Source organism: Hemitrygon akajei, chromosome 32 (genome assembly GCF_048418815.1).
Source record: "Hemitrygon akajei chromosome 32, sHemAka1.3, whole genome shotgun sequence".
In the NCBI taxonomy this organism is placed as follows: domain Eukaryota; kingdom Metazoa; phylum Chordata; class Chondrichthyes; order Myliobatiformes; family Dasyatidae; genus Hemitrygon; species Hemitrygon akajei.
In genome coordinates, this window is record NC_133155.1 from 2,697,542 (window position 1) to 2,723,252 (window position 25,711).

The 25,711-nt window shown below is 42.8% G+C and overlaps 1 protein-coding gene across 1 annotated transcript in view; it reads right to left on the bottom strand.

Annotated features, from left to right (window-relative positions):
* The window catches only part of LOC140719622 (arf-GAP with SH3 domain, ANK repeat and PH domain-containing protein 2-like), a 111,780-nt gene that overhangs the window by 48,683 nt on the left and 37,386 nt on the right, over positions 1–25,711 (bottom strand). The window contains exons 3-6 of the mRNA XM_073034352.1: positions 25,099–25,244; positions 14,788–14,862; positions 11,302–11,351; positions 128–257 (exon numbers count right to left, since the gene is read on the bottom strand). Of these exons, the coding sequence (XP_072890453.1) occupies positions 128–257; positions 11,302–11,351; positions 14,788–14,862; positions 25,099–25,244 (401 nt within the window). The remainder of the gene's footprint in view (positions 1–127; positions 258–11,301; positions 11,352–14,787; positions 14,863–25,098; positions 25,245–25,711) is intronic.

Sequence of the window (25,711 nt, forward strand, 5' to 3'; positions counted from 1 at the left end):
TACTGTGAAGCAGGGATGTATGGATATTATAAGTAAACAATGTGGAGATATTTTAATCTTGCCCCAACCCCACCCGCTTACAAGTTCAGACAGACACAATTTTTAAATGAAATATGCTGCAACTTGCCTCGCACATCTGGAGTTGGAACATCTTTCTCTCTTTCTCCAACTCCTCAGCAATTTCTGCAGGACTTATTTCTGAACGGTTTAGTCCAAACTGCTTGGCGCGGTCTTTCTTCTCCTTTTCAATCTTGTTCCTAATAGTCAAAGGCAACACAAGGAGCTCATCCAGTTGTTTGAACAGATTTTGAAGACAGGTGCACACACACAGCTGGTCTTGCCTTTACAGTCATTGCAAGACCACCAGGGTTTCTGCTGTGACCTCAATATGAACAAGACCAAAAAGGTGATCGTGGACTTTAGGAATATGCGGGCAGACAATTCGTCACTGCACATTCGAAGCTCCATCATGTAGAGAGATAGGAGCACTAAGTTTCTGGAAGTGCACATAATGGCCAGTCTCATCTGGTCCCTCAACGCCACCTCAATGGTCAAGAAAGCCAGCAGCGTCTCCACTTCCTAAGGAGATTGAGGGCCTCTCCCCCATTTTAAACATTTTTTACAGGAGCACCATCAGAGTGTCCTGAGCATCTGCGTCACCATCTAGCGCTGGAATTGCAAGGCATCTGACCACAGGTCCCTACAAAGGATTGTAAGAACTGCTGAGAGAATCATCAGGGTCTCTCTCTTCCACCCATCAGAGATATTTTTCAAGAGAGCTATGTACTCAGTGCCCTTAGCATTGTCAAGGTTACCTCCCGTCCATCTAACTATCTTCTTGACCCCCTACCATTAGGCAGGAGGCCCCATAGCATTAGAACAGGATGACAAAGAGCTTCGTCCCCCAGTCTACTGAACTCCCCGTTACCAAGAGCTTCACCACCCCCCCCCCCCCCCAGTCTGCTGAACTCACCGTTACCACCAAGGTCTCATTATGCATAAAGCACCAATTGCATTATACTGGTTTCTTTTAAACTTGTGTTGTAAATGCACCTGATTATTTGTGGTAATATTACTTTATGTGCTATGTGTGTGAGTTATATGTACTCTGGCGTGAACCTTGGTTCAGGGGAACGTAGTTTCATTTGGTGTTATACATGTAGATGGCTGAATGTCAATACATTGAACTTGAACTTGATGTTATGGCCCTCAACTACAAACAGCTCCTGACAAACATCAAACTGAGCACAAATCAGCCTACAAACTAAAGAGGAGAGATCTATACAAAAACATCTCTTCACTTTCAGATACACTTCAACTGAGTGATTTTAATAATCTGGAATGATCCAGAAATGGGAAGGCCAAAGGATGACCAGAAGCTGAGAAGGAATTCAATATTGTGGACATGGGGAAGATGGTTACAGGTAAACACAACCAGGATTTGGGGCCACAAATGAGAGTCACAAATAAATCCAGTAAGGATTCAGGAATGTAGAACTCCAAACCAATGCTTTTAAGAGAATTCCCAATAAACATGAGTGAAACAAGTTCACAAGGTATTAAACCAAGATGAAGCGACAAAGGTGAGAAGACACTCACTGTGCCTAAATTCCAGGAGAGTCCGCCCAGACTCAATTTTCTATTTATTAAGAGATGCATCGCTGTATAGGCCCTTTGAGCCACAACATCCAGCAACTCACGGATTTAACCCCAAGCCAATCACAGGACAATTTACAATCACCAATTAACCTATTAACTGGTGTGTCTTTGGACTGTGGGAGGGAACCGGAGCCCGGAGAAAACCCATACATTTCATGGGGAGGACGTACAGACTCCTCATACTGGGGTTGAACCCTAAACTCTGACGCCCCCGAGCTGTGATAGCATCGCACTGACCACCACTCTACCGTGGTGCCCACCTATTTCAATAATAAACAAAGAATTTGAGAAAAAGATATAAATTTTCTGCACTTTATCCACCCCTCTCTTTGCTCTCACTCTGCCAGAGAATGAGACTGGCTCTTCAGCTCCAGTGATACTGACAGGGAAAGTACATGCAGGTAAAATGGAGGAAGGTGAACACAAAGACGAAGAATTTAAAAAGAAAATCAGAAGAATTGTTAGCAGAACTATTGCTAGTTAGCGTGTATGAAGGTCATGAGTGAATGGAGCTTTTCTTTGGCTGAGCAATAACTTAGATGATTCAATTTTATAGGAAGAGCAAGTTTTCTCCTAAAACATACCAATCAAGCTTGGGGATGATGCAAGCAAGAGCTGGCTGTCTTATTAAGAATTAGTCATCTGTTTATGTTGACATCAAAGAACAAGAATCTCCCACACTTTTAGACAATCGTATCCCATTCTTGTGAACCTTATAAGGAAAAACTCAAAAAATGAAGACCAGGAACTAGAAAGAGTGAAATGTTTGCTTTAACCAAACATAGCACAGAAGTGAGAAATCTCAGAGAACTATGACAGAGTTGGATGCAGGAAGAATGTGGAAACTTTTAATGCTAATGACTGGATGACTTGGGGGGGGGTGGGGAGCACTGTGGGGTGGATAGCACAATGGCTTAGGGAGGAAAGAGGAGTGATAAAGAAATGTGTAACAGTGAGATAAATACGAAGATACTCTTTTTTCCTTCCTTTACTTATTTCTCAGAATTCTAATTTTCAATACACACCAATTTAAAGATTTTGCTATGCCTAAAATGTAGGTCAGAAGGTTTGGGATTTAAATCCCTCCCCATACTGTCGAGTACATGGTCTAGGATGCACTACAAGTGAGATAGAGACAGAACTGCATAATCCATTACAGCTTCTCACTTCAACCTCCCTCCCTCCCCACCCACCCTCCCCTTACCTCACTCAGTTATTACCTGCCAGCTTGTACTCACCCTCCCCACAAAGTTTTAATCTGGCTTCTGCCCCCTTCAATGAACTCTCAATGAACAATCTTGGCCCAAGATGTCAACTGTTTATTACCCTCCATAGATGCTGCCTGACCTGCTGAGTTCCTCCAGTGTGTGTTGCTTCGGATTCCCAGCATCTGATGATTCTCTTGTGTTTATAATTTATTGCACTATTAGTGTTACTTCATTCCAGTTCAATACTGAGAATAGGAGCTCTTCGCTGCCTTCTGAGGCCTCCATTGGTCAGGACGTTGCATCCTAACTGTCTAGACACGCAGGCCTTTGCAGTACAATATGGAGAGCAAGCAGTTGCTCATGTACTAAGACCCCACCCTCCATGCATCAGATAAACCCAAAGGAACGACAGGAACTGACACCAGAGAGGTTGCAGGAATTGCCAGTCAGCATTGAACTCAATGTAGGACTGCCTTAGGAACAACCCAAGGTCCCCCCCCCCCCCCCCTTGGGTTTACTCCCGATGCCTTCCCTATGAGTGGGTATAACTGCAAGGTAGCGGAGGTTTGAGATCGGAGTTTTCTTTCTCCTAGTTGAGCTGCCAACCACGGCTAATGAGCCCCATCTGCCCAAAGTGACTGGTTTTAAGGCACCAGTAACCTGCCTTTATCCCCTCTCCTGTCAGTAGAAACGGTTCTGCCAGGCTTAGCAGCTAAGCCATACGTGAAGGCCACAGCAGCTGAACTTGGTTGTCAGAGATTATTTGAGACACATGTCATTGGGAGCATTTAATAGGTAATGGGAGCTTGTCCCCACTACCAACCCCAGCTATAACAACCTTAAGGTGAACATAGATCCCATGCTAATTATTATTCTTGCTCTTTGTCTCACTATTTTGCTCTCTTACCTCTCCACTATGCTCACTATATAAATCACTATAATCACAATTTTCCTCTCTTTTTGCACTTCTTATTTTTTCTATTTCTTATTGTAATTTATAGCATTTCTTTATGTATGTGTTGCACTATACTGCTGCCACAAAATCCTGGGCTTCCGGACAGATCGCTGGCTGGTGGTAAGAGTGGGCTCCCTCACCTCCACCCCTCTGACTCTCAACACAGGAGCCCCTCAGGGCTGCGTACTAAGTCCTTTCCTTAACTCGCTGCATACCCATGACTGTGTCACCACCCACAGCACTAATTTGCCGACAACACTACATTGATTGGCCTAATCTCAAACAATAACGAGGTGGCCTACAGGGAAGGAGTCTTCACCCTGACACAGTGGTGTCGAGGAAACAACCTCTCCCTCAATGCGGCAAAAACAAAGGAGCTGGTTGTGGATTACAGGAGGAATGGAGACGAGCTAACCCTTATTGACATCAGTGGATCTGGGGTTGAGAGGGTAAACAGCTTCAAGTTCCTCGGCATCCACATCACTGAGGACCTCATGTGGTCCGTACACACCAGCTGTGTGGAGAAAGAGGCATAACAGCGCCTCTTTCACTTCAGACAGTTGAGGAAGTTTGTTATGGGCTCCCAAATCCTAAGAACTTTCTCCAGGGGTACTGACTGGCTGCATCACTACCTGGTATGGGAACTGTACCTCCCTCAATCGCAGGACTCTGCAGAGAGTGGTGCAGACAGCCCAGCGCATCTGTAGTTGTGAACTTCCCATGATTCAGGACATTTACAAATGTGTGTAAAAAGGGCCCGTAGGATCATTGGGGACCCAAACCATCCCAACCACAATCTATTCCAGCTGCTAACATCTGGGAAGCGGTACCACAGCATAAAAGCCAGGACCAACAGGCTCTGGGACAGCTTCTTCCACCAGCCCATCAGACTGATGAACTCACACTGATTTGAGTGTATTTCTATGCTACAATTACTGTTCTATTTATTATTAGTTATTATAAAGTATTTTGATTGCACGTAACGTAAAGATTTTTACTCTTCATGTATGTGAAGGATGTAAAAAAAATAAAGTCAATTCAATTCACAACATGGGGACAAACCAAGATAGGTCTTACACAGTGGATGACAGGGCACTGAGGAGTGTGGTAGAACAAAGGGATCTGGGAATTACAAGTCAATAATTCATTGAAAGTGTCGTCATAGATAGAAAGGGTCATTGAGAAAGCTTCTGGCATATTGAAGCAACACACACAATGCTGTTGGAACGCAGCAGGCCAGGCAGCATCTATAAGGAGAAGCACTGTTCATGTTTCGGGCCGAGACCCTTCGTCAGGACTAACTGAAAGGAAAGATAGTAAGAGATTTGAAAGTACAAGGGGGGGAGGGGGAAATGCGAAATGATAGGAGAAGACCGGAGGATGAAGCTAAGAGCTGGAAAGGTAATTGGCAAAAGAGATACAGAGCTGGAGAAGGGAAAGGATCATGGGACGGGAGGCCTAGGGAGAAAGAAAGGGGGAGGGGAGCACCAGAGGGAGATGGAGAACAGGCAGAGTGATGGGCAGAGAGAGGAAAAAAAAGAGGAGGGGGGAGAAAAACTAAATATATCAGGGATGGGGTAAGAAGGGGAGGAGGAGTATAAACGGAAGCTAGAGAAGTCAATGTTCGTGCCATCAGGTTGGAGGCTACCCAGCCGGTATATAAGGTGTTGTTCCTCCAACCTGAGTGTGGCTTCATCTTGACAGCAGAGGAGGCCCTGGATAGACATATCAGAATGGGAATGGGACGAGGAATTAAAATGTGTGGACACTGGGAGATCCTGCTTTCTCTGGCGGACAGAGCATAGGTGTCCACCTTTCCAGCTCTCAGCTTCACCCCACCCCCTCCAGCCTTCTCCTATCGTTTCCCATTTCCCCTTCCCCATCCTACTTTCAAATCTCTTACTATTTTTCCTTTCAATTAATCCTGACGAAGGATCTCAGCCTGAAACGTTGACAGTGCTTCTCCCTATAGATGCCGCCTGGCCTGCTGTGTTCCACCAGCATTTTGTGTGTGTTGCCATTGCAGATTTCCTCGTTCTGGCACATTGGCCTTCATACATCAAAGTACTGATTACAGGAGATAGGATGTTATGTTGAAGTTGTATACGACATTGGCAAGTCCTAATTTGAAGTAAGGTTGAAAGAGTTCAGAGAAAATTTATAAGGATGTTCTCCGGTCTGGAAGACCTGAGTTACAAAGAAAAATTAAATAGATTAGGACTTTATTCCTTGGAACATAGAAGAGTGAAAGGAGATTTGATAAAGGTATACTAAATTATGAGGGATATAGATAAGGTAAATGCAAGCAGATTTTTTCCGCTGCGGTTAGGTGGGCCTATAACTAGAGGTCAATGGTTAAGGGTGAATGGTGAAAAGTTTAAGGGGAACATGAGGAGAAACTTCTTCACTGAGAGGGTGGAATGAGCTGCCAGCACAAGTGGTGCATACAAGCTCAATTTCAATGTTGAGGAGAAGTTTGGCTAGGTACATGGATGGCAGGGGTACAAAGGGCTATGTTCCTGGTACAGGTCAATGGGAAGAGGCAGTTGAAATGGTCCAGTACAGACTAGATGGACTGAAGGGCCTGTTTCTCTGCTGTACTTTTCTATGACTCTATACATCAGTGTTAATAAACCTGATTCTATTAGAAGAGGTAGGGTATTCTAGTCACTATTTATTCCTCAATTAACATCACTGAAGTAAATAGATTATCTAGTTATTGTAATCCAACTTTTCTTGTAACATTTTAGATGCTGTTATTATAGCAGTTATAGTTGACTGAAAAGCCCTCATGGTCTCTGGGAAGTTATACTGGCTTTGCCTGATTGCCAGATTATGCTGCTCCTGTATAATGGATTGGCTTGTTTCCATGTTGGGAACACCGCACAAATCAAGGAATTTGTACAATAAACAAAAGAAATACCAGAAGAACTGAAATATCAAACCAGCTTTCTTCTTTGCTTTTTCTGAAATAAATATGCTGAATAGACTCTTTTAAATCAGTTTGAGATATTTAATGACAGCTTTTCAATGGTTCTCAGTTCAATTAATGTGGCTCTTCATGAGGGGCAGAAAGTTAAAATGGAAAAAGAAGGTATTGAATGATTCTAGGTTAAACTGGCAGATTAATTTATGGCATGCATTACAATAACATTTAACATAGAACATATCCTAAAGATGCGAAGTGAGGATGAGGAGTACTAACATCATCTCACAAGCCCAGAACAAAAAGGTGACTCCCCCAGAAAATACCATCAGAAACCAACAATGGAAATTATTCCCAATGGAATATCCTCAGAAAATGAAGGAAAGCTTTATGCTGAAGTATGGAAGGTAGACTTCCTTGCCAGTAACTGAGGTTATACAAATTGGACATTCCAGTGAAAGAACAGATGAAACTTTGACTCATTCAGGATGGTGTTTGCTACATGGGGCTGCTTCATGTCCCAATTTCAACCCAAGCTCCCTAAAGTTTCCCAAAAAAATTACCATGAGCATCACAGTAGCGTAGCATTTAGCACTAAGCTATTACAGCGCAGGGCATTCCAGAGTTTGGTGTTCAATTCCGGCACTGTCCTGTAAAGAGTCTCTGTACATCCTCCCCGTGGAATGTGCAGGATTTCCACGGGTGCTTTGGTTTTCTCCCACAGTCCAAAGATGTACTGGGCAGGTTCATTGGTCATTGTAACTTGTCCTGTGATTAGGTTAGGGTTAATCAGGGTCCTTGGGGCGGCTAATTCTCTACAGATAGATGGATAGATAAACAGATAGACAATTATGTGAATTTATTATTAAAGTCTCAAGTTTTCTAATTATATTTCCTTTACAAAACCAACTGATACACAAACTAGCAATTCCACCTCAGAAGAAACTAGTCCTATCACAGGCAAATACCTGCTTGGCATTTCTTCAAACCACTCCAAATCACGCAGTTCACACAGAAAACTCTTAAAGTAATTTAAGTGAAGTTGTTCACATGAGAGTCAGCTTGCTATTTGACATTGCTGAGAATGAATAACCAGCTGAAACTAATGTCAACGGAACTCCCAGAGAGTGCAGAGGAAGTTTATTACTATACTAAATAGTATTAATATACTAAATAGGAATGATTTTTTAGTTATATGGAAAGACAACATCAGCCACAATCCCTCTCGCTAGACAAACTTTAAAAGAGATCATTACATGGAGGTTTTCAAAATCTGGAAGGGTTTTGACAAGCAAAACAGGAAGATACTTGTAGATGAAACGTCAGTGACCCAGTGGCACAGATTTAGCATGAAGCAATCAAATGCGGTTGGTCCTAGCCCATGCTTCTGTGTTTCAGGTCCAACCACATTCAGCTGATCATCAGAAATGGGATGTTCACTGTTCCGTTTAATGCAATGAAGCAAGTTGTGCTAACACACAGCAAGGCATGGACAATATTCAATTTTAGGTTGGTTAATTGGCAAAAAAAAACACATGGTAAGTAATGACCATCTCCAAAAGGAGTTATACTATTCACAATTAACCAGGGTTAATTGAAGGGCTAAAGCGTGTGCACTTCAATGCAAGAAGCATCAGGAACAAAGGTGATGAACTGAGAGCTTGGGATACATACATGGAATTATGATGTAGTGGCCATTACGGAGACTTGGCTGGCACCAGGGCAGGAATGGATTCTCAATATTCCTGAATTTCAGTGCTTTAAAAGGGATTGAGGGGGGAGGGGAGGAGGGGTGGCATTACTGGTCAGGGATACTATTACAGCTACAGAAAGGGTGGGCAATGTAGCAGGATCCTCTTTTGAGTCAGTATGGGTGGAAGTTAGGAACAGGAAGGGAGCAGTTACTCTACTGGGGGTATTCTATAGGCCCTCTGGTAGCAGCAGAAGTACCGAGGAGCAGATTGGGAGGCAGATTTTGGAAAGGTGCAAAAATAACAGGGTTGTTATCATGGGTGACTTTAACTTCCCTAATATTGATTGGCACTTGATTAGTTCCAAGGGTTTAGATGGGGCAGAGTTTGTTAAGTGCGTCCAGGATGGATTCCTGTCACAGTATGTTGACGGGCCGACTAGGAGGAATGCCATACTAGAACTAGTATTAGGTAACGAACCGGGTCAGGTCACAGATCTGCCAGTGGGTGAACATCCGGGTGAGCATTTTTATTAATGACCTGGATGTGGGTGTAGAAGGGTGGTTTGACAAGTTTGCAGATGACACAAAGGTTTGTGGTGTTGTAGATAGTGTAGAGGATTGTCAAAGATTGCAGAGAGACATTGATAGGATGCAGAAGTGGGCTGAGAAGTGGCAAATGGAGTTCAACCCGGAGAAGTGTGAGGTGGTACACTTTGGAAGGCCAAACTCCAAGGCAGAGTACAAAGTAAATGGCAGGATACTTGGTAGTGTGGAGGAGCAGAGGGATCTGGGGGTACATGTCCACAGATCCCTGACAGTTGCCTCACAGGTAGATAGGGTAGTTAAGAAAGCTTATGGGGTGTTAGCTTTCATAAGTCAAGGGATAGAGTTTAAGAGACACGATGTAATGATGCAGCTCTATAAAACTCTAGTTAGGCCACACTTGGAGTACTGTGTCCAGTTCTGGTCGCCTCACTATAGAAAGGATGTGGAAGCATTGGAAGGGGTACAGAGGAGATTTACCAGGATGCTGCCTGGTTTAGAGAGTATGGATTATGATCAGAGATTAAGGGAGCTAGGGCTTTACTCTTTGGAGAGAAGGAGGATGAGAGGAGACATGATAGAGGTGTACAAGATATTAAGAGGAATAGACAGAGTGGACAGCCAGCGCCTCTTCCCCAGGGCACCACTGCTCAGTACAAGAGGACATGGCTTTAAGGTAAGGGGAGGGAAGTTCAAGGGGGATATTAGAGGAAGGTTTTTTACTCAGAGAATGGTTGGTGCATGGAATGCACTGCCTGAGTCAGTGGTGGAGGCAGATACACTAGTGAAGTTTAAGGGACTACTAGGCAGGTATATGGAGGAATTTAAGGTGGGGGGTTATATAGGAGGCAGGGTTTGAGGGTCGGCACAACATTGTGGGCCAAAGGGCCTGTAAAGTGCTGTACTATTCTATGTTCTACAAACATACATCATCACCAAAGTTTCAGCTGTGGAGGGAGGTCCTGCAAGGAAAAGGAACCAGAAACTTCTCCCAATTTAAGCCTGAAATGCTTATTCCTTTCCACAGATGCTGCCTGACCTGCTGAGTTCCTCCAGCACTTTGTGTTTGTTATTCTCAACCCAAAAATTAAAATGACATAAAAGGACAGGGCATGGGGACTGGGTATTTACCCCAGCCATTCACCTCCTGATTCTATTGTCAAACAATCTACAAGGTGTGTATTTGAAGGAAACTGAGTACTCTCTTCTTACCGGGATGAATTTCTCCAAACACAAAAAAAAATCATGGTAATAAGTCCACACAGCCAAATATTCAGTCTCTAGACTTCTGCAGAATCATGGCTACAGAGCCGACCTTCAACGAGAAGCACTTCAACAACACATTAAGGTTTCTTCAACATCATTTCCCCAAACCACAATGACCACTGCTCAAAGCAGGAGTTTCCAATCTAGGGGACGTAGATCCCTTTATTAATGACAGGGGTCCATGGCATAAAAAACATTGGGAACCCCTGGCTTAGAGGAAAGACACTGGGAAGCACAACCTTGTGAAAATTCTCCTCTGAATTATACACCAACCTAGAATGTGGGCACTGTTTCCTCTAAGCAGCACTGGTATGCGGCTGCACGGTAACTGAAATACCCCCGCATACATAGCCTTTGTTGTCACGCATCTGGAATTTTCTCTTATATAATGTTCTATTAAAGTGCCACACAGTTTACAGACTACGTAAAAATTTCCTCCTCAGAGCAATGGTTGGTTCGTACAGCTGGAACTTTGAACATTGAATGTGGGTTGCTCCATTTCCAGTCACTGACTCCAATTTCAACCCATTCTAACCACTCTATTAGAATGCCTTCACATTATCATTTTTCTTACCAATGGGAGTAAATAAAAAGGTACTTACTAAAGAAAGAGTGAAGGAAAGTAGGGCTTCGTTGTAAAGTAAAGAGTTACTATAATCTAGAATGCTTTGTCTAAGAGGACAGGAAGCTGATTCCGTAAACTGGGGTTCAGCACAGACCCCTTGCTGAATGGTATTGGTCCTGGGCATGGAAAAGGTTGGGACCCCAGTCACACTGAGAATGACAATATGTCTCATACAGAGATATTGCACAAGCAAAGTGACTTTAATGACAAACAACCGTGTTCCTTAATCCAAAAGTATGTAAATATCTTGAGCAGCAGCAGTAAATGGCCATGTTTTGCGGAATTAGTTGTAGAAGCATCCAATGACATTTGACCTTTAATCATAAGATATGGCTCAGGTTCAATCTCGTCTGCAGAATGATGATGCAAGGAAGCAATATCAAATATTTTACGAGCATTTGCTTGTCCTACAGAGGTGGCACTTACACTTTGTTCTCGTAATCCTTCCAAGCTTTCTCAATGAGCTTCTTTGGGTCCTGTAGACAGAGAACAAAGAGCAGTTGAACTTCCCTCATCCCTGAAGGTAGATATCCAATTCCTATTTCTTTAGGTCACTGGAGCAGGCTATTTGGCCCACTGAGTCAGACTGGCTCTCAGATTCTCACACTTACTTCTCAGCAAGTTATTCTCACTCACATTACCCCCAGCCTCTCATTCTCCTAGTGTACACCAGGGGTAAGTTACAACAGCCAATATTCTCACTCACACTACCCCCAGCCCCTCATTCGCCTAGTGTAATCAGGGGTAAGTTACAACAGCCGATATTCTCACTCACACTAATACTCAAGGAATCATACTCACACAATTTAGACACAATGTTCACCAAGTGGGAAAAAATCCTTTAGCCACATTGCATTAATGAAAAATCTTGTTTTAGACAAACAAAAAAAAAATGATGAACATCTGATGAAAATGTTTTTGCTTAAATTGGTCCGATCTGCAGTGAGTGTGTAGGGCTGGTGGCTCAGTAGGTGCAGTCTGTATTCCAATCATAGAGCAGTGTGTATAACTATGGAAATGAATAAACAGACAATGTTTTGGGCCGAGACCATTCTTCAGGACAGAAGAGGAAAGGGGAAGACACCAAAATGAAAAGGTGGGGGAGGGAGACCCGGTGCTCCCAATGCGGTCTCCTCTACATTGGTCAGACCCATCACAATTTGGGGGACCACTTTGTCGAGTACCTCCAAAAGTACTCGAAAAGAGGCTCCATCCTCCAAAAGTGGAACTTCTAGGTGGCCAAACATTTTAATTCCAATTCCCATTTTGACATGTCAGTCCACCTTATATCCCATCTCAGTAGCGTCCAACCTGATGGCATGAATATCGATTTCTCCTTCTGGTAAAAAAATATTTACCCTCCTCCCCCTGCCCCCCCACCTCTTTTTCTATTCCCCTGTCTGACCCCTAACTTCTTCTCACCTGTCTCCTACCCTTTCCTCCATGGTCCACTCTCATCTCCTATCAGATTCCCTTTTTCATCAGCCCTTTCCTTTTCCAACACACCTGGCTTCACCTATTATCTTCTAACTATCGTCCTTCCACTCCTCCCACCTTTTTATTCTGGCATCTTCCACCTTCCTTCTCGGCCCAAAACGTTGATTGTTGATTTCATTTTTATCAATGCTGCCTGGCCTGCTGAGTTCCTCCAGTGTTTTGTGTGTGTTGCTCTGGATTCCCAGCATCTGCAGACTTCGTGTTTGTATAGCAATTGGCTCAGGGCAGATCTTAGACATCAAAAATTTGATTCAATTACTGGCACAAAGTTTCATCTCAGACAGTGACTCAAACGGATGTGACTGTCCCATTTCATAATTTAGCCCTAGTACAAAACTTTGTGTTGCTGTAGTGGAAAGGAGGCGGTGCCCGGTTTCTCGAAAGCCCACAGTATAAATAACAGCATCAGAGCTGGAATGGTTCCAGGTGAGAGACTGGGCACCACCCAATGGCTGGCAGCATTTCCACTGCACCTCTGCAACAGATCCAGCCAATAAACTGTGGCTAGGTGGAGGCACAAAGAAGGAACTTGCAGTAGGTCAATGGCTGTCTCCAGTGAAAACGAACGTTAACGTAGATGGTACATGAATATGGATTGGTACTCACGGCTGAGTGTGGATGCAGTGGGAACATGGATACAACAGTTTCAATGTTGTATGACTACACATGCCTTCCTTACACTCACCCCCGCCAACAACCCCAAGAGCCTCAGAACTCACACCACCAGTTTCAGGAACAGTTATTACCCTTCAACCATCAGGCTCTTGAACTGAAGAGGATAACTTCACTCACCCTACCACTGAACTGTTCCCACAATCCATGGACTCACTTTCAAGGTCTCTTCATCCCATGTTCTCAATATTTATTGCTTATTTATTTATTACTATTATTTCTTTTTCCCCCACTTTATTTTTGTATTTGCACAGTTTGTTGTCTTTTGCACATTGGTTGTTTGTCCATCCTGTTGGGTGAGGTCTTTCATTGATCCTATTGTGCTTTAGATTTACTCTGAATGCCTGCATGAAAATGAATCTCCGGGTTGTAAAGAGTGGCATTTATGTACTTTGAACCCCCTTGTCTGTGGCAAGTTATACAGGAATAGAGTTGGGCTGTGTTCATAATTAAATGTGGGAACACAATGCCACAATACCCAGACAGTGCCATTCAATAAAAAAAAACCACCAGATTAACAGGGTGAATCTCTGCATCCATCTTTCCACTAGTACCACAGTTTATTGCAGAACACTACAGGCCTTCCCTCCTTGGATCTCTCAGTTACAATCACTGAAGCCACAGTCAGGAGCTGAAATTTCCAAAGTCAAAAATGCCTGCAAGTTTCAGTTGAACCATAGCCCGGAGCAGAAATTTAACTTGGGACTCCCATTCCCTGCTCGGTTTTAGGATTTCTATATAACCATATAACAATTACAGCACGGAAACAGGCCATCTCGGCCCTTCTAGTCCGTGCCGACGCTTACACTCACCTAGTCCCACCGACCTGCACTCAGCCCATAACCCTCCATTCCTTTCCTGTCCATATACCTATCCAATTTTGCTTTAAATGACAATACTGAACCTGCCTCTACCACTTCTACTGGAAGCTCGTTCCACACAGCTACCCCTCTCTGAGTAAAGAAATTCCCCCTCGTGCTACCCTTAAACTTTTGCCCCCTAACTCTCAAATCATGTCCTCTTGTTTGAATCTCCCCTACTCTCAATGGAAAAAGCCTAGCCACAACAACTCGATCTATCCTCCTCATTATTTTAAATACCTCTATCAAGTCCCCCCTCAACCTTCAACGCTCCAAAGATCTACGCTCAAAAAAATTTCACCTGCCAATCAGATGAACCTTCTTATTCTGACTCCTTCCCTTCCTTTTCAGTCCCAATTAAGGGTCTCACCCCAAAACGTTAACTGTTTATTCCCATCCATAGATGCTGTCTGACTTGCTGAGCTCCTCCAGCACTTTGTGTGTTTTGCTCTGATCTTCCAGCATCTGCAGTACCTCTTTGTGTCTACATTTTATGTGTGACTACATTCTCTACAGCAGGAGTTCCCCACCCCACACCCACAGACCCCTCCATTAATGATAGGGGTCCATGCCATAAAAAAGGTTGGGAACTCCTGATCTACGGAAAGATTTCTATTCTGTATGGCCTTTGGCAACTAGTAACAGGGACAATCACGGGAATGAACAATCACTTAAACAATGCTTGCGTTATTCCAGAAAATCAGGGCTCACACATTGGGAAAAGACTTGACTTTGGAATCTCTCATCCCATTGTACGAGCCCTGATCTTCTGGAATAACGCAGGCATTGTTCTCCTGCACCATAGCAACATAGATTTATACTTCTGGACTGAAGAGTATAACATTACAGTTCTTCAAAGACATAAAAAGAGAAGCAACTTCACCCCTTTTCCTTCCTTCAAATCGCCCTTTAGCAGGTTGTCCAATGGAAAGGAGAGGATATTGTTCATGTTTTGAGTCTGTAAGCAGATAATCAACACCATCAACATCAGAAAGAATCATTTTTAAACAAAGAGAGAAAAATGAATGCAAGTGTAGAAAGACTTGTACAACTTCATTTGATCCCAAGGAGTTTCAGATCACTTCATTAACAAGTACTTGCAATACTCAGAAACCTTTGACACACATGACACAATGCACACTCAGACTGACACAGTCCCTCTTTGATCTGCCCAAGGCCTTTCAGGAGGCGAGTAGTGGATGCTGACATTGAGTTTATTGAAGACTATGATTTGCATTTCTCTGGCACTGGGTAATTGAGAAGTGAGATGATTGAGAAATAGAAAGAAATAGATTTGAGAAGAGAGATCAGCAACAATGTATTGAAACAGTCAATGTATATGAGGTTTACTGATCCTCCTGCCAGCAATCTTACAAACAACAAAAAATCTTACATTTACAGGGATAGTAAAATACACTGTATTCTACTTAATTGGAACATACCTAGACCAGTACATTTTGGCCCAAATAAGCGGGTGCCCCAATTAGCCAAAGTTTCATGGATATAATTATAAAAGGTATAAAAAACACAAGCTGCTGTTTAATTGAGTAACAAATTATGTATTTAAATGAAATACAGGACAAATCAGAATACTACTAATACCACTAGAGAACTATAAAACTTTGTATTAGTTTCTAATAATTATTGACAGGGGAATTCATCCAATGCATGTGCTCTTTTGATTGAATCACGCAGGCACCTAGTGCACCTAAAGGACTGCCTTCATATAATGGTCATTCTAATCTTCATTTCCATTGTAACTTTCAAGATGATTGTTGATACCTTCCAATTCCTCATGATGTCTAACTTGTTGAAGTAGTGTAATTGTTTAATTTTTCACTCCCAGCCATTTCTGGTATCTCCAAGCCTGAATGCTTGAAACCACCATGAGTAAAACTGTTCTAAGTTGTCTTACTGCTCTTTTTTAACAACTATCAATGACAAAAGTCACTGCTTTTTGAACACAAGTGCATCCAACTGATGCCATTTAAAATCTGTTCACTCTAAGCACAGTGTAGTTTGCAATGGCCATGGAAATGCACGTGTCTGATGCTAGTTAGAAACTGCTTGGCAACAGTCTCCTGCCCCAATTAAGTGGCATGCTGTCCCAAATAAATGAAGGGAATTCTGGCTATTCTCTCAATTAGTTTTTTATTCTTTAAGAGCTGTCCCAAATATGCTGCTGCCCTGAATAACTGATGGCCCAATTAACTGGAACCCACTGTATAGTCTTAGAGAACTACAGCACAGAAAAAAGCCCTTCAGCCCATCTAATCCATGCCAAAACCATTTAAATTGCCTACTCTCATTGACCTGCACCTGGATGATAGCCCTTCATACCCCTACCATCCATGTACCTATCCAAGCTCCTCTTAAATGTTGAATCAAGCTCGCATGCGCCCTTTGTGCTGGCTGCTCATTCCACACTCTCATGACCCTGAAATCCTGAAATAATACAAAGAAAATTTGACAGCAAGCTGGGAGTGGAAATGTTAAGGAAGATATCCAGATCTTGGCTTCAAGTGACAGATTTAAGAAACATCATAAAAGAAAATAAAGAATTGGGATTAAAAAGCCAACTCTAGAAAATTGGTGGATTGCCAAGCAAAAGCACGGTCCCCTGTAGTGGGCTGTCCACAGTGTGTGGATGCTCACTATTTCATTGTTCTGCAGTCTTGGAAAGAAAAGAACTTTTAAAGCTTTGAGATAATGGGAAGAGAATGGCACATGCTAAAATGAAAGGGCTATTTTACAATAAAGATAGTTCATATTTGCTCTTTCATTATAGTACAGCTGCTATGTAGTAGTGTCTAGACCAGGCATTCCCAACCTTTTTTATGCCATGGATCCCTACTATTAACCAACGGGTCCATGGACCCCAGGGTCTAAATCACATTGTGCTGATGTTTTTAGTTTACCTGTGATGCAGTGAAAAATGAACATCCATTCCTAAACAGTTCCCTCCAGCACTTACTCCGAAGTAAACTGCAGTCAATGAAATACATAAAACTGTGGATATTATTTTTTTATTGAGCGATTCAAGGTGGAGTAGGCTCTTTGAGCCACCCCCATCAACTCTAATCTAATCATGAGACAATTTACAATGACCAATTAACCTACTAACCGGTACGTCACTGGGCTGTGAGGGGAAATTTTTATTTTTATTTATCCATACAGCTTGGAGTAGACCCTTCGGGCTCTTTGAGTTACACTGCTGCAGCAACCCTCAACAAACCTGATGAACTCTAATCTAATCATGCTGCACTTTACAGTGACCAATTAACCTACACAGTTCGTCTTTGGACTGTGGGAGGAAACTGGAATTTGTAATACGGGGCACAGGTGAAATCTAACCAGTAGTTTTATGTAAATAAGTAGGTTATTTTAGTTAATAATAAACTATTATAGAGATGAAAACTCAAATCTACAAATAGATGCTAATGCTAGCTGGCTTATTCCATTTGGTAGATTTGCTCCTCCAGCTTGGGGCCCAAGTGGCTATGTAACAGTAGCATTTGAAGATAGTCATTGCAGTGAAGGGATGTGGTTATGCACTAACACACAAAAACTGAAGGTAGTCAGCAGGTCAGGCAGCATCCACAGTGGGAAATAAACAGTTGACAATTTGGGCATTGTTCTGGAAAGGATGAGTAAAAGCCAGAGTAGAAGGGTGGGTAAATATTCTGTTACTTTACATATTTTAACATTTTTTAAATAATGGAAAACAGGGGCCAGCTGGCCAATTATTGTCAACTGATTGCTGTAAACAATAGCTCTTCCACAGAAGACATGGGAGCAGAGTCAAGCCTTTCAGCCCATCTAGACCACTCCGCCATTTTGTCATGACTGATTCAACTCCACTCTCCTGCCTTTCATGCCCTGACTAAGCAAGAACCTATCAACTTTCTCTTTAAATTATACCCAATGACTTGGCCTCCACAGCTGCCTGTGGCAATGAATTCCACAGATTCACCGCCATCTGGCTGAAGAAGTTCCTCCTTATTTCCATTCTAAATGGATATCCGTCTGCTCTGAGGCTGTGTGCTCTGGTTCTAGAGTCCCCCATGACAGGAAACATTCTCTCATCATCCACTCTATCCATGAAATCCCCTCCTCATTCTTCTAAACTCTAGAGAGTACAGGCTCAGAGCCATCAAATGCTCCTCATATGTTAACCCTTTCTTTCCTGGGATCATTCTTGTAACCCTCCTCTGGACCCTCTCCAGTGCCAACACATCCTTTCTCAGATAAGGGGCCCAAAATTGATGACAATGATACATGGCGGCACTGTTGTGAGAATCACTTCAGATGAGCTTAGCGTCTATATCTTTTCTCATTGGTGAGATTAGTCATTTCTATCTCCTGAACTAGCAACTTTCCTCCCTGCTCGGTCAACTGCAGAAAGAGAAGCCAGGATGATGTGTTGCCTCCAAGGTGCTGGGGTCCAGAATGTCTCAGAGCTGCTGCAGAAGATTCTCAAGAGGGAGGGTGAGCAGCCAGACGTCGTGGTACACATTGGCACCAATGACATAGGTAGAAAGGAGGAGGAGGTCCTGTGCGGTGTGTATAGGGAGTTAGGGAAAGGGTTAAAGAACAGGACCTCCAAGGTAATAATCTCTGGATTACTTCCAGTCCCACATGCTAGGCAGGGCAAGAATAGGATGCTAGAAGAGATGAATGGGTGACAGAGAATGGTGCAGAGCAGCAGGGTTTCAGATTTCTGGATCATTGGGATCTCTTCTGGGGAAGGCATGTTCTATACAAAAAGGACAGATTCCTTTTTGGTTGGACTGAGGAAGGGGTAGTTGGTTTACAAACAGAGGCAGTGTGTAGTGAGACTGTGAGGATGGACAGACAGGTGAGAGGGCAAAGTTGCAGTCAGTGGGATGAAGTGAAGTATAGCAAGGGGACAAAACCAAAGAGGTTGATGAATACAGGACTGAGAGTATTATACTTGAATGCATGCAGTAATACGGAATAAGGTAGGTGATCTTGTAGTCCATTTGGAGATTGACAGGTATGATATGGGCATCATTGAGTCCTGGCTGAGGGAAGGTCATATTTGAAAGCATAATATCCAAGGATACACCTTGTAGTACAAGGGCAGGCAGTTAGGCAGAGGGTGTGAGATGGATCTGTCAGTATAAATGAAATCAAATCCTTAGGAGGTGGTGACATAGGATTGGAAGATGGTGAACCTTTATGGATAGAATTAGGAAACTGCTAGGGTAAAAAGACCCTGGTGGGTATTATAGATAGGCCTCCGAACAATAGCCAGGATGTAGACTAAAACTGCAATGGAAGATAGAAAATGCATGTAATCAGAGCAATATTACAATCCTCATGGGTAATTTCAATATGCGGGTAGATTGGGAAAATGAAGTTGGTTCTCAATCCCAGAAGAGGGAATTTGTAGAATTCCTGAGATGGCTCCTTAGAGCAATTTGTGGTTGAGCCCATTAGGGGAAAGGCAATTCTGGATTGGGAATTATGTCATGAATGAGATTTCATTAGGCAGCTTAGGTAATGGAACCTTTGGGAGGCATTGATTATAATATGATACAATTCACCCTGTAGTTTGAGAGGGAGAAGATACAGTCAGATGTATCGGTATTACAGCGGAGTGAAGGGAATTACAGAGGCATGAGAGAGGAGCTGGCCACGGCTGACTGGCGGGGGACACTGGCAAAACAGCATTGGCTGGAGTTTCTGGGGACAATCTGGAAGACGCAGGATAGATACATCCCAAAGATGAAGAAGTATTCTACAGAGAAGTTGAGGCAACTGTGGCTGACCAGGGAAGTAAAAGACAGCAGGAAAGCCAAACAGAGAGCATATAATACAGCTAAATTTAGTGGGAAGTTAGACATTTGGGAAGCTTTTTAAAGAAACAACAACAAAAGGCAACTTTTAAAAAAGCCATTAGGAGAGAAAAGATGAAATGTGAAGTCCAAAATATCAAAGAATACCAAAAGTATTTGCAGTAAAAGAGAAGCAAAAATGAATATTGGACCACTGGAATATGATGCTAGAGAGGTTGTAATGGGGAAATGAAATGGCAGAAGAGCTTAATAAGTATTTTGCATCAGTCTTCACTGTGGAACACACCAGTAGTACAGCAGAAACTAGACAGTATCAGGGTGCAGAGGTGAGTGTGGTTGCTGTTACGAAAAGATGCTTGGGAATCGGAAAGGTCTGAAGGTAGTTAAGTCAACTGGACCAGATGGACTATACTCTGTGTTCTGAAGGAGGTGGCTAAAGAGATTGTGGAGGCATTAGTAGCGATCTTACAAAAATCACTAGATTCTGAAATGGTTCCAGAGGACTGGAAAATTGGAAATGTCATTCCACTCTAAGAAGGGAGCGAGACAGAGGAAAGGAAATTATAGGTCAGTTAGCCTGACCTTGGAGGTTGGGAAGATGTTGGAATCCATTATCAAGGATGAGGTTTTGGGGTACCTGGCATCTCATGATAAAGTAGGCCAAAGTCAGCATGGTTTCCTTAAGGGGAAATCTTCATGGGCAACTCTCTTCGAATTCTTTGAGGATTTAACAGGCAGGATAGACAAAGGAGCCTCAATGGATGTTGTGTACTTGGATTTTCAGGAGGCTTTTAACAAGGGTCGCATATGAGGTTGCTTAACAAGGTAAGAGCCCATAGCATTACAAGAAATATTTAGCATGGATACAGCATTAGCTGAATGACAGGAGGCAAAGAATCGGAATAAAGGGGGTCTTTTCTGTTTGGCTGCCGGTGACAAGTGGTGTTCCGCAGGGGTCAGTATTGGGACAATTTCTTTTCACATTATATGTCAATAATTTGGATAACGGAATTGATGGTTTTGTGGCCAAGTTTGCAGACAAATACAAAGATAGGTGGAAAGACAACTAGTTTTGAGGAAATCGAGAGCCTACAGGACTTAAATAGATTAGGAGAATGGATTATGGTGTAGGGAAGTGCATGGTCCTGCAATTCGGTAGAAGGAATAAAGCTGCAGACTATTTTCTAAACTGGGAGAAAATTCAAAAATCAGAGCTGCCTAAGGACTTGAGAATTCTTATGCAGGATTCCCTTGAAGGCTAACTTGCAGGTTGAGTCAGAGGTAATGAAGGCAAATGCAATATTAGCATTCATTTTGCAAGGGCTAGAATATAGGAGCAAGGATGTGATGCTGAGTCTTCATAATGCATTGGTCAGACTGCACTTGGAGTATTGTGAGCAGCTTTGCACTCCCTATTCTAAGAAAAATTGTGTTATCATTGGAGAGTGTCCCAAGAACATTCATGAGAGTAATTCTGGGAATGAATGGGTTAATGTATGAGGAGTATTTGATACCTGTGGGCCTGTGCTCATTCGAGTTTAGAAGAATGAGGGGAGATCTCATTAAAACCTGTTGAATATTGGAAGGCCTAGACAGAGTGGATGTGGAGAGGATGTTTTCTATAATGGGTGAGTCTAGGACCAGAGGTACAGCATCAGAATAGGGGGACGCCCACTTAGAACAGAGGTGAGAAGAAATTTCTTCAGCCAGAGGGTGGTGAATATATGGAATTAATTGCCACAGATGACTCTGGAGGTGAAGTTTTGGGTATATTTAAAGCAGATGTTGATAGGTTCTTGGTCATTCAGTGTGCCAAAAGTTATGGGGAGAAGGCAGGAGAATACGGCTGAGAGGGATAATGAATTCGCCATGAAGGAATGCCAGAGCAGATTTGATGGGCTGAGTGAACGATTTGGTACGAGACACTTCAGGTAAATGGGATGGGGAGTTGCAGTTCAAGTCAGAGCAACCACAATCTTATTGAATAATGAAATATGCCTGTGGGCTCCTTATTTATATGTTTATCCTGAATGATTTCCTATCTTCTACATTGGTAACAAGCTCATCCAAAACTTCACAACCAAGACTCGTTCACTTGCGCCTGCTGTGCTACACTAGCTCCTAATGAAGAAACAGATCTACTTAACAATTCTCAGCGTTGATTCCAAATCCCTCTATGCCCACAATCTCCCATCCTGACTCTTGAACTTTTGTCAATCATGGACATTTGCATCCTGGCATTATCTATTTATTGGGATACAGCACCAAGTAGGCCCTTCTGCCCTTTCGAGCCACAATGCCCAGCAATCCCACAATTTAACCCCAGCCCAATCAGGGGACAATTTACATTGAACCACCAGCAGGTCTTTGGACTGCGGTAGGGAACTCACACTGTCACAAGAAGGATGTACAAACTTCTGACAGGCAGCGGCAGGAATTGAACCCTGGTCGCCTGTACTGCAAGGCGATGTGCTAGCCACTAAGCTACTGTGCTCCCTATATAACACCAGTGAGCAGAGTGATAGTTGTCCAATCGTGCCACTCTATGCATAATGGGAAAGTGCTTTCTTTCGGTTGTGGGTCTCTTTCCCAACTCTAATTCCTATTATTTTAAACAACAGAAAGTTACAGAACATCCTGTAACTACATCACATCACTGCAATATCAAACGGTGTGGTGAAGCAATCACTCACGTGTAGGCTGATGGAGCAAGTTCAGCAAGAGAAAATAAACAAGCTGCAAAGCTTTCAAATTTCCCTGCTTGCTTACTTCCCAGCTCTTATCTCTGCTGGATATTTGCTTTCCTACTACAGCGGGCTTGCTTAGTCCAAAGCTATTAAATTTCCTCTTTGATTCAATCTGGATCTTTCCCTTGGTCTCTCTCCTCATTTTATCTTTCGCCTTGTTTTTGACCCCAGACTAATATGCCTTTATGTTTCTAATGATTCTCCCGTGAAACAGCTGAGCTGCTTGGATTTACGTACACTGTTTATATACACAATCAGACTTCTCACCGCTGCCTGTACGTTCTCCGTGTGTTTCCTCCAGGTGCTCCTGTTTCCTGTCCAAAGACTGTATCCAGTCCAAAGATGTACCAATTGGTGGGTTAATTGGCCATTGTCAATTGTCCCATAATTAGGCTAGGGTTAAATTGGGAGATTGCTGGGTAGCGTGACTCAAAGGACTGGGACGGTCTATTCGGTGATGTACCTCAGTAAATAAATAGAAATAAAATTTGTAATAATTCATCCATGTGCTGTTTGCAAGCTTCCCCATTCTTCAACCCTGGTTAACTTCATTTTATCAGATTGACCTTGCCAGATTGATCAGGAAAGAGTTGAAAGGGGGTTTCCAAAGTTTGTGTTTACTGGATAGAGCTTGACGTGGTTATTCCCCGTGGAGATCGGCTGTAGAGAGTTCCTAGCAAGGTCAACATGGAGGTTGCTGTCTGAGCTGGGCCTTGATGAAACGAGCAAGAACAGAGCAGCTCGCAGGGTGGGGGAGGAAGCAGGAAGAGCCTCTTGCTGGATATGGAGCAAGCGAGAGGAGTTGAGCTGGAATTCAGGAGCAGATGGGCAGTGACTCGACCACTACTGCTGACTCACTAGCTGGAGAGTGCAATGGTTAAGGGTTGAAACATTCCTGACGGCATCTGCCACTGGCCAAAGGACACAGTTACTTCATCAGGTAACTGAAGAGATCGCTTTGGTGTATGATGCAAGCGACATTTTGTGGTCCAAGTGAACACAATCTTCAAACTCCCTATAGTCCTGTCAGATGGAAGCATTTAGTTTTCAAAAGGAAAACTCAACTTAATTTACATCTGCAGTCCCAATTTTGTCTGAGGTGCCCTTCTTAGATGACTCCAGAGACTTTGTCCCATTCTCTCCACTTCATACACTGGTAAACTGATTTATTAATGGTCTTGCATACCATCCACACACACCATTTCATCACATCAATAGATTGAGGTAGAATGAGGCAAAACAATAAGAGAATGCAGAATAGTGTTACAGTTACAGAAACTACAATGCAGTCACACAGTATGATGCAAGGGCTAAAATGTGAGCTCGAGTCCATCTTTATTTTTTATTATGATTTATTTTATTTTAGTGATACAGTGTGGAATAGCCCATTCCAGCCCTTCGAGCCAGCAACCCCAACAAACCAAATTAACCCTAACCTAATCATGGGGCAATATACAATGAGTGATGAACCTACCCTGTACACCTTTGGACTGTGGGGAGGATTCTGGAGAAACCCAACTGGAAGGACACACAGAGGAGACTCCTTACAAAATGGCACTGAAATTGAACTCCGAACTCAGGAACACCCCAAGCTGTACGGCGTCATGCTAACCACTACACTACCATGGTGCCCATACAAGGGGTCCATTTCATAGTCTTATTACAACGGGATAGAAACTGGTGGTATGTGCTTTCAGGCTTCTGCCTGATGAGAGGTATTGGTATTTATGTAGATAAGATGGACAGCTATGCTATGGCAGAGGGCTCCCATGGTCAGTGTTTCATTATCGAACAGCATTAATGAAACCAATTGTCTGCTCGTCATGATCCATCTCTCCAGGAATCAATTTAAAAAGAAAATTCTTTTACTTCTGCTAAACAAAAACATACTAAAAGCCTAAAGTATGCATAATATTCTAAAGACTATCACTAAAACTCTGTATGTTTGCAATAAAACTATCTTTGCTGTTATTCACCAACTCCTTTCCAGCTAAAGATTAAAGATTAGCTTTATTTGTCACGTGTACACCAAAGCATGCAGTGAAATGCTTCACTTGCATCAACGATCAACAATCACAGTCCAAATATGTGCTGGAGGCAGTCTAAGTATCGCCATTCTTCTGATGCCAACATACCATGCCCACAACTTACTAACCCTTACTACCCTGCATGTGGGAGGAATCCTGAGCACCCAGCGGAATCTCACGCAGTCATCCCCTTGACCACATCACAGTGCCATGTTTTTGTTTTGAAGTAAGAAAAAATTCTTTGATAATTGATTCCTGGAGTGACGGGAACATGACGTGAGCAGATTATTTGTTGCACAAATGCTGTTTGAGAATGTAACACTGACCGTGGGAGCCCCCGCCACAATCTCGATCCCTGTGTCTGTAATGCGTTACGCTAGCCGCTATGAGCAGGCGAGCTTTCCACTCTCACTTGGAAGAACTTTCACTAATGAGTCTCTCATGTAAAAATATGCTTTCGCAATCTTCCATGATGTTACCATTAAACCCCACAAAATAATCCATCCTCTCGTCCCATCACATCCCTTTGAAATCTCTCAGCTCAATACATACCACCTACCAGAGAAATAAGTAACTATGGAGACATTATCGAGCTTACCAGATTCTTGAAGAGCGCAGTCACTTCACGAGTAAAAACACCCAGGTTTAGGAAGCCTGTAGACAATTCATTCTTATTTTGAGATAGGTGGTGGTTTCCAAAGCTCTCCAGAACCTCAATGTATTGTTCTTTATTTTCCACGTGGGCTGGACAACAACATGCAAGACAAAGATGACCATATTCGATGTGTCTGATGTGATAATCAGTACAGTCAGATAGCACAACAAACAGCAGAATCACAGGGCCTCCAAATCCGGTTTAATATCACTGACACATGTCGTGAAATTTGTTAACTTAGTGGCAGCAGTACGTGCATAATGCATAATATAGAAAAAATAAGTAAACAATTACAGTAAATATAGATATGCATATTAAATGGTTAAATTAACAATAATGCAAACACAGAAATAATAAAAAATAATGAAGTAGTATTCATGGTTTCAATGCCAGTTTAGAAATCAGATGGCAGAGGGGGAGAAGCTGTTCCTGAATCACTGTTGTAACTTGAAAATGCTTTCACTACACCTCCAAAATATCCAATCTACACCATCCAGGTAGGCAACAGCAGCTGGTAAATGGAACTCCAATACCTGCATGCTCCAGGCCACGTCAC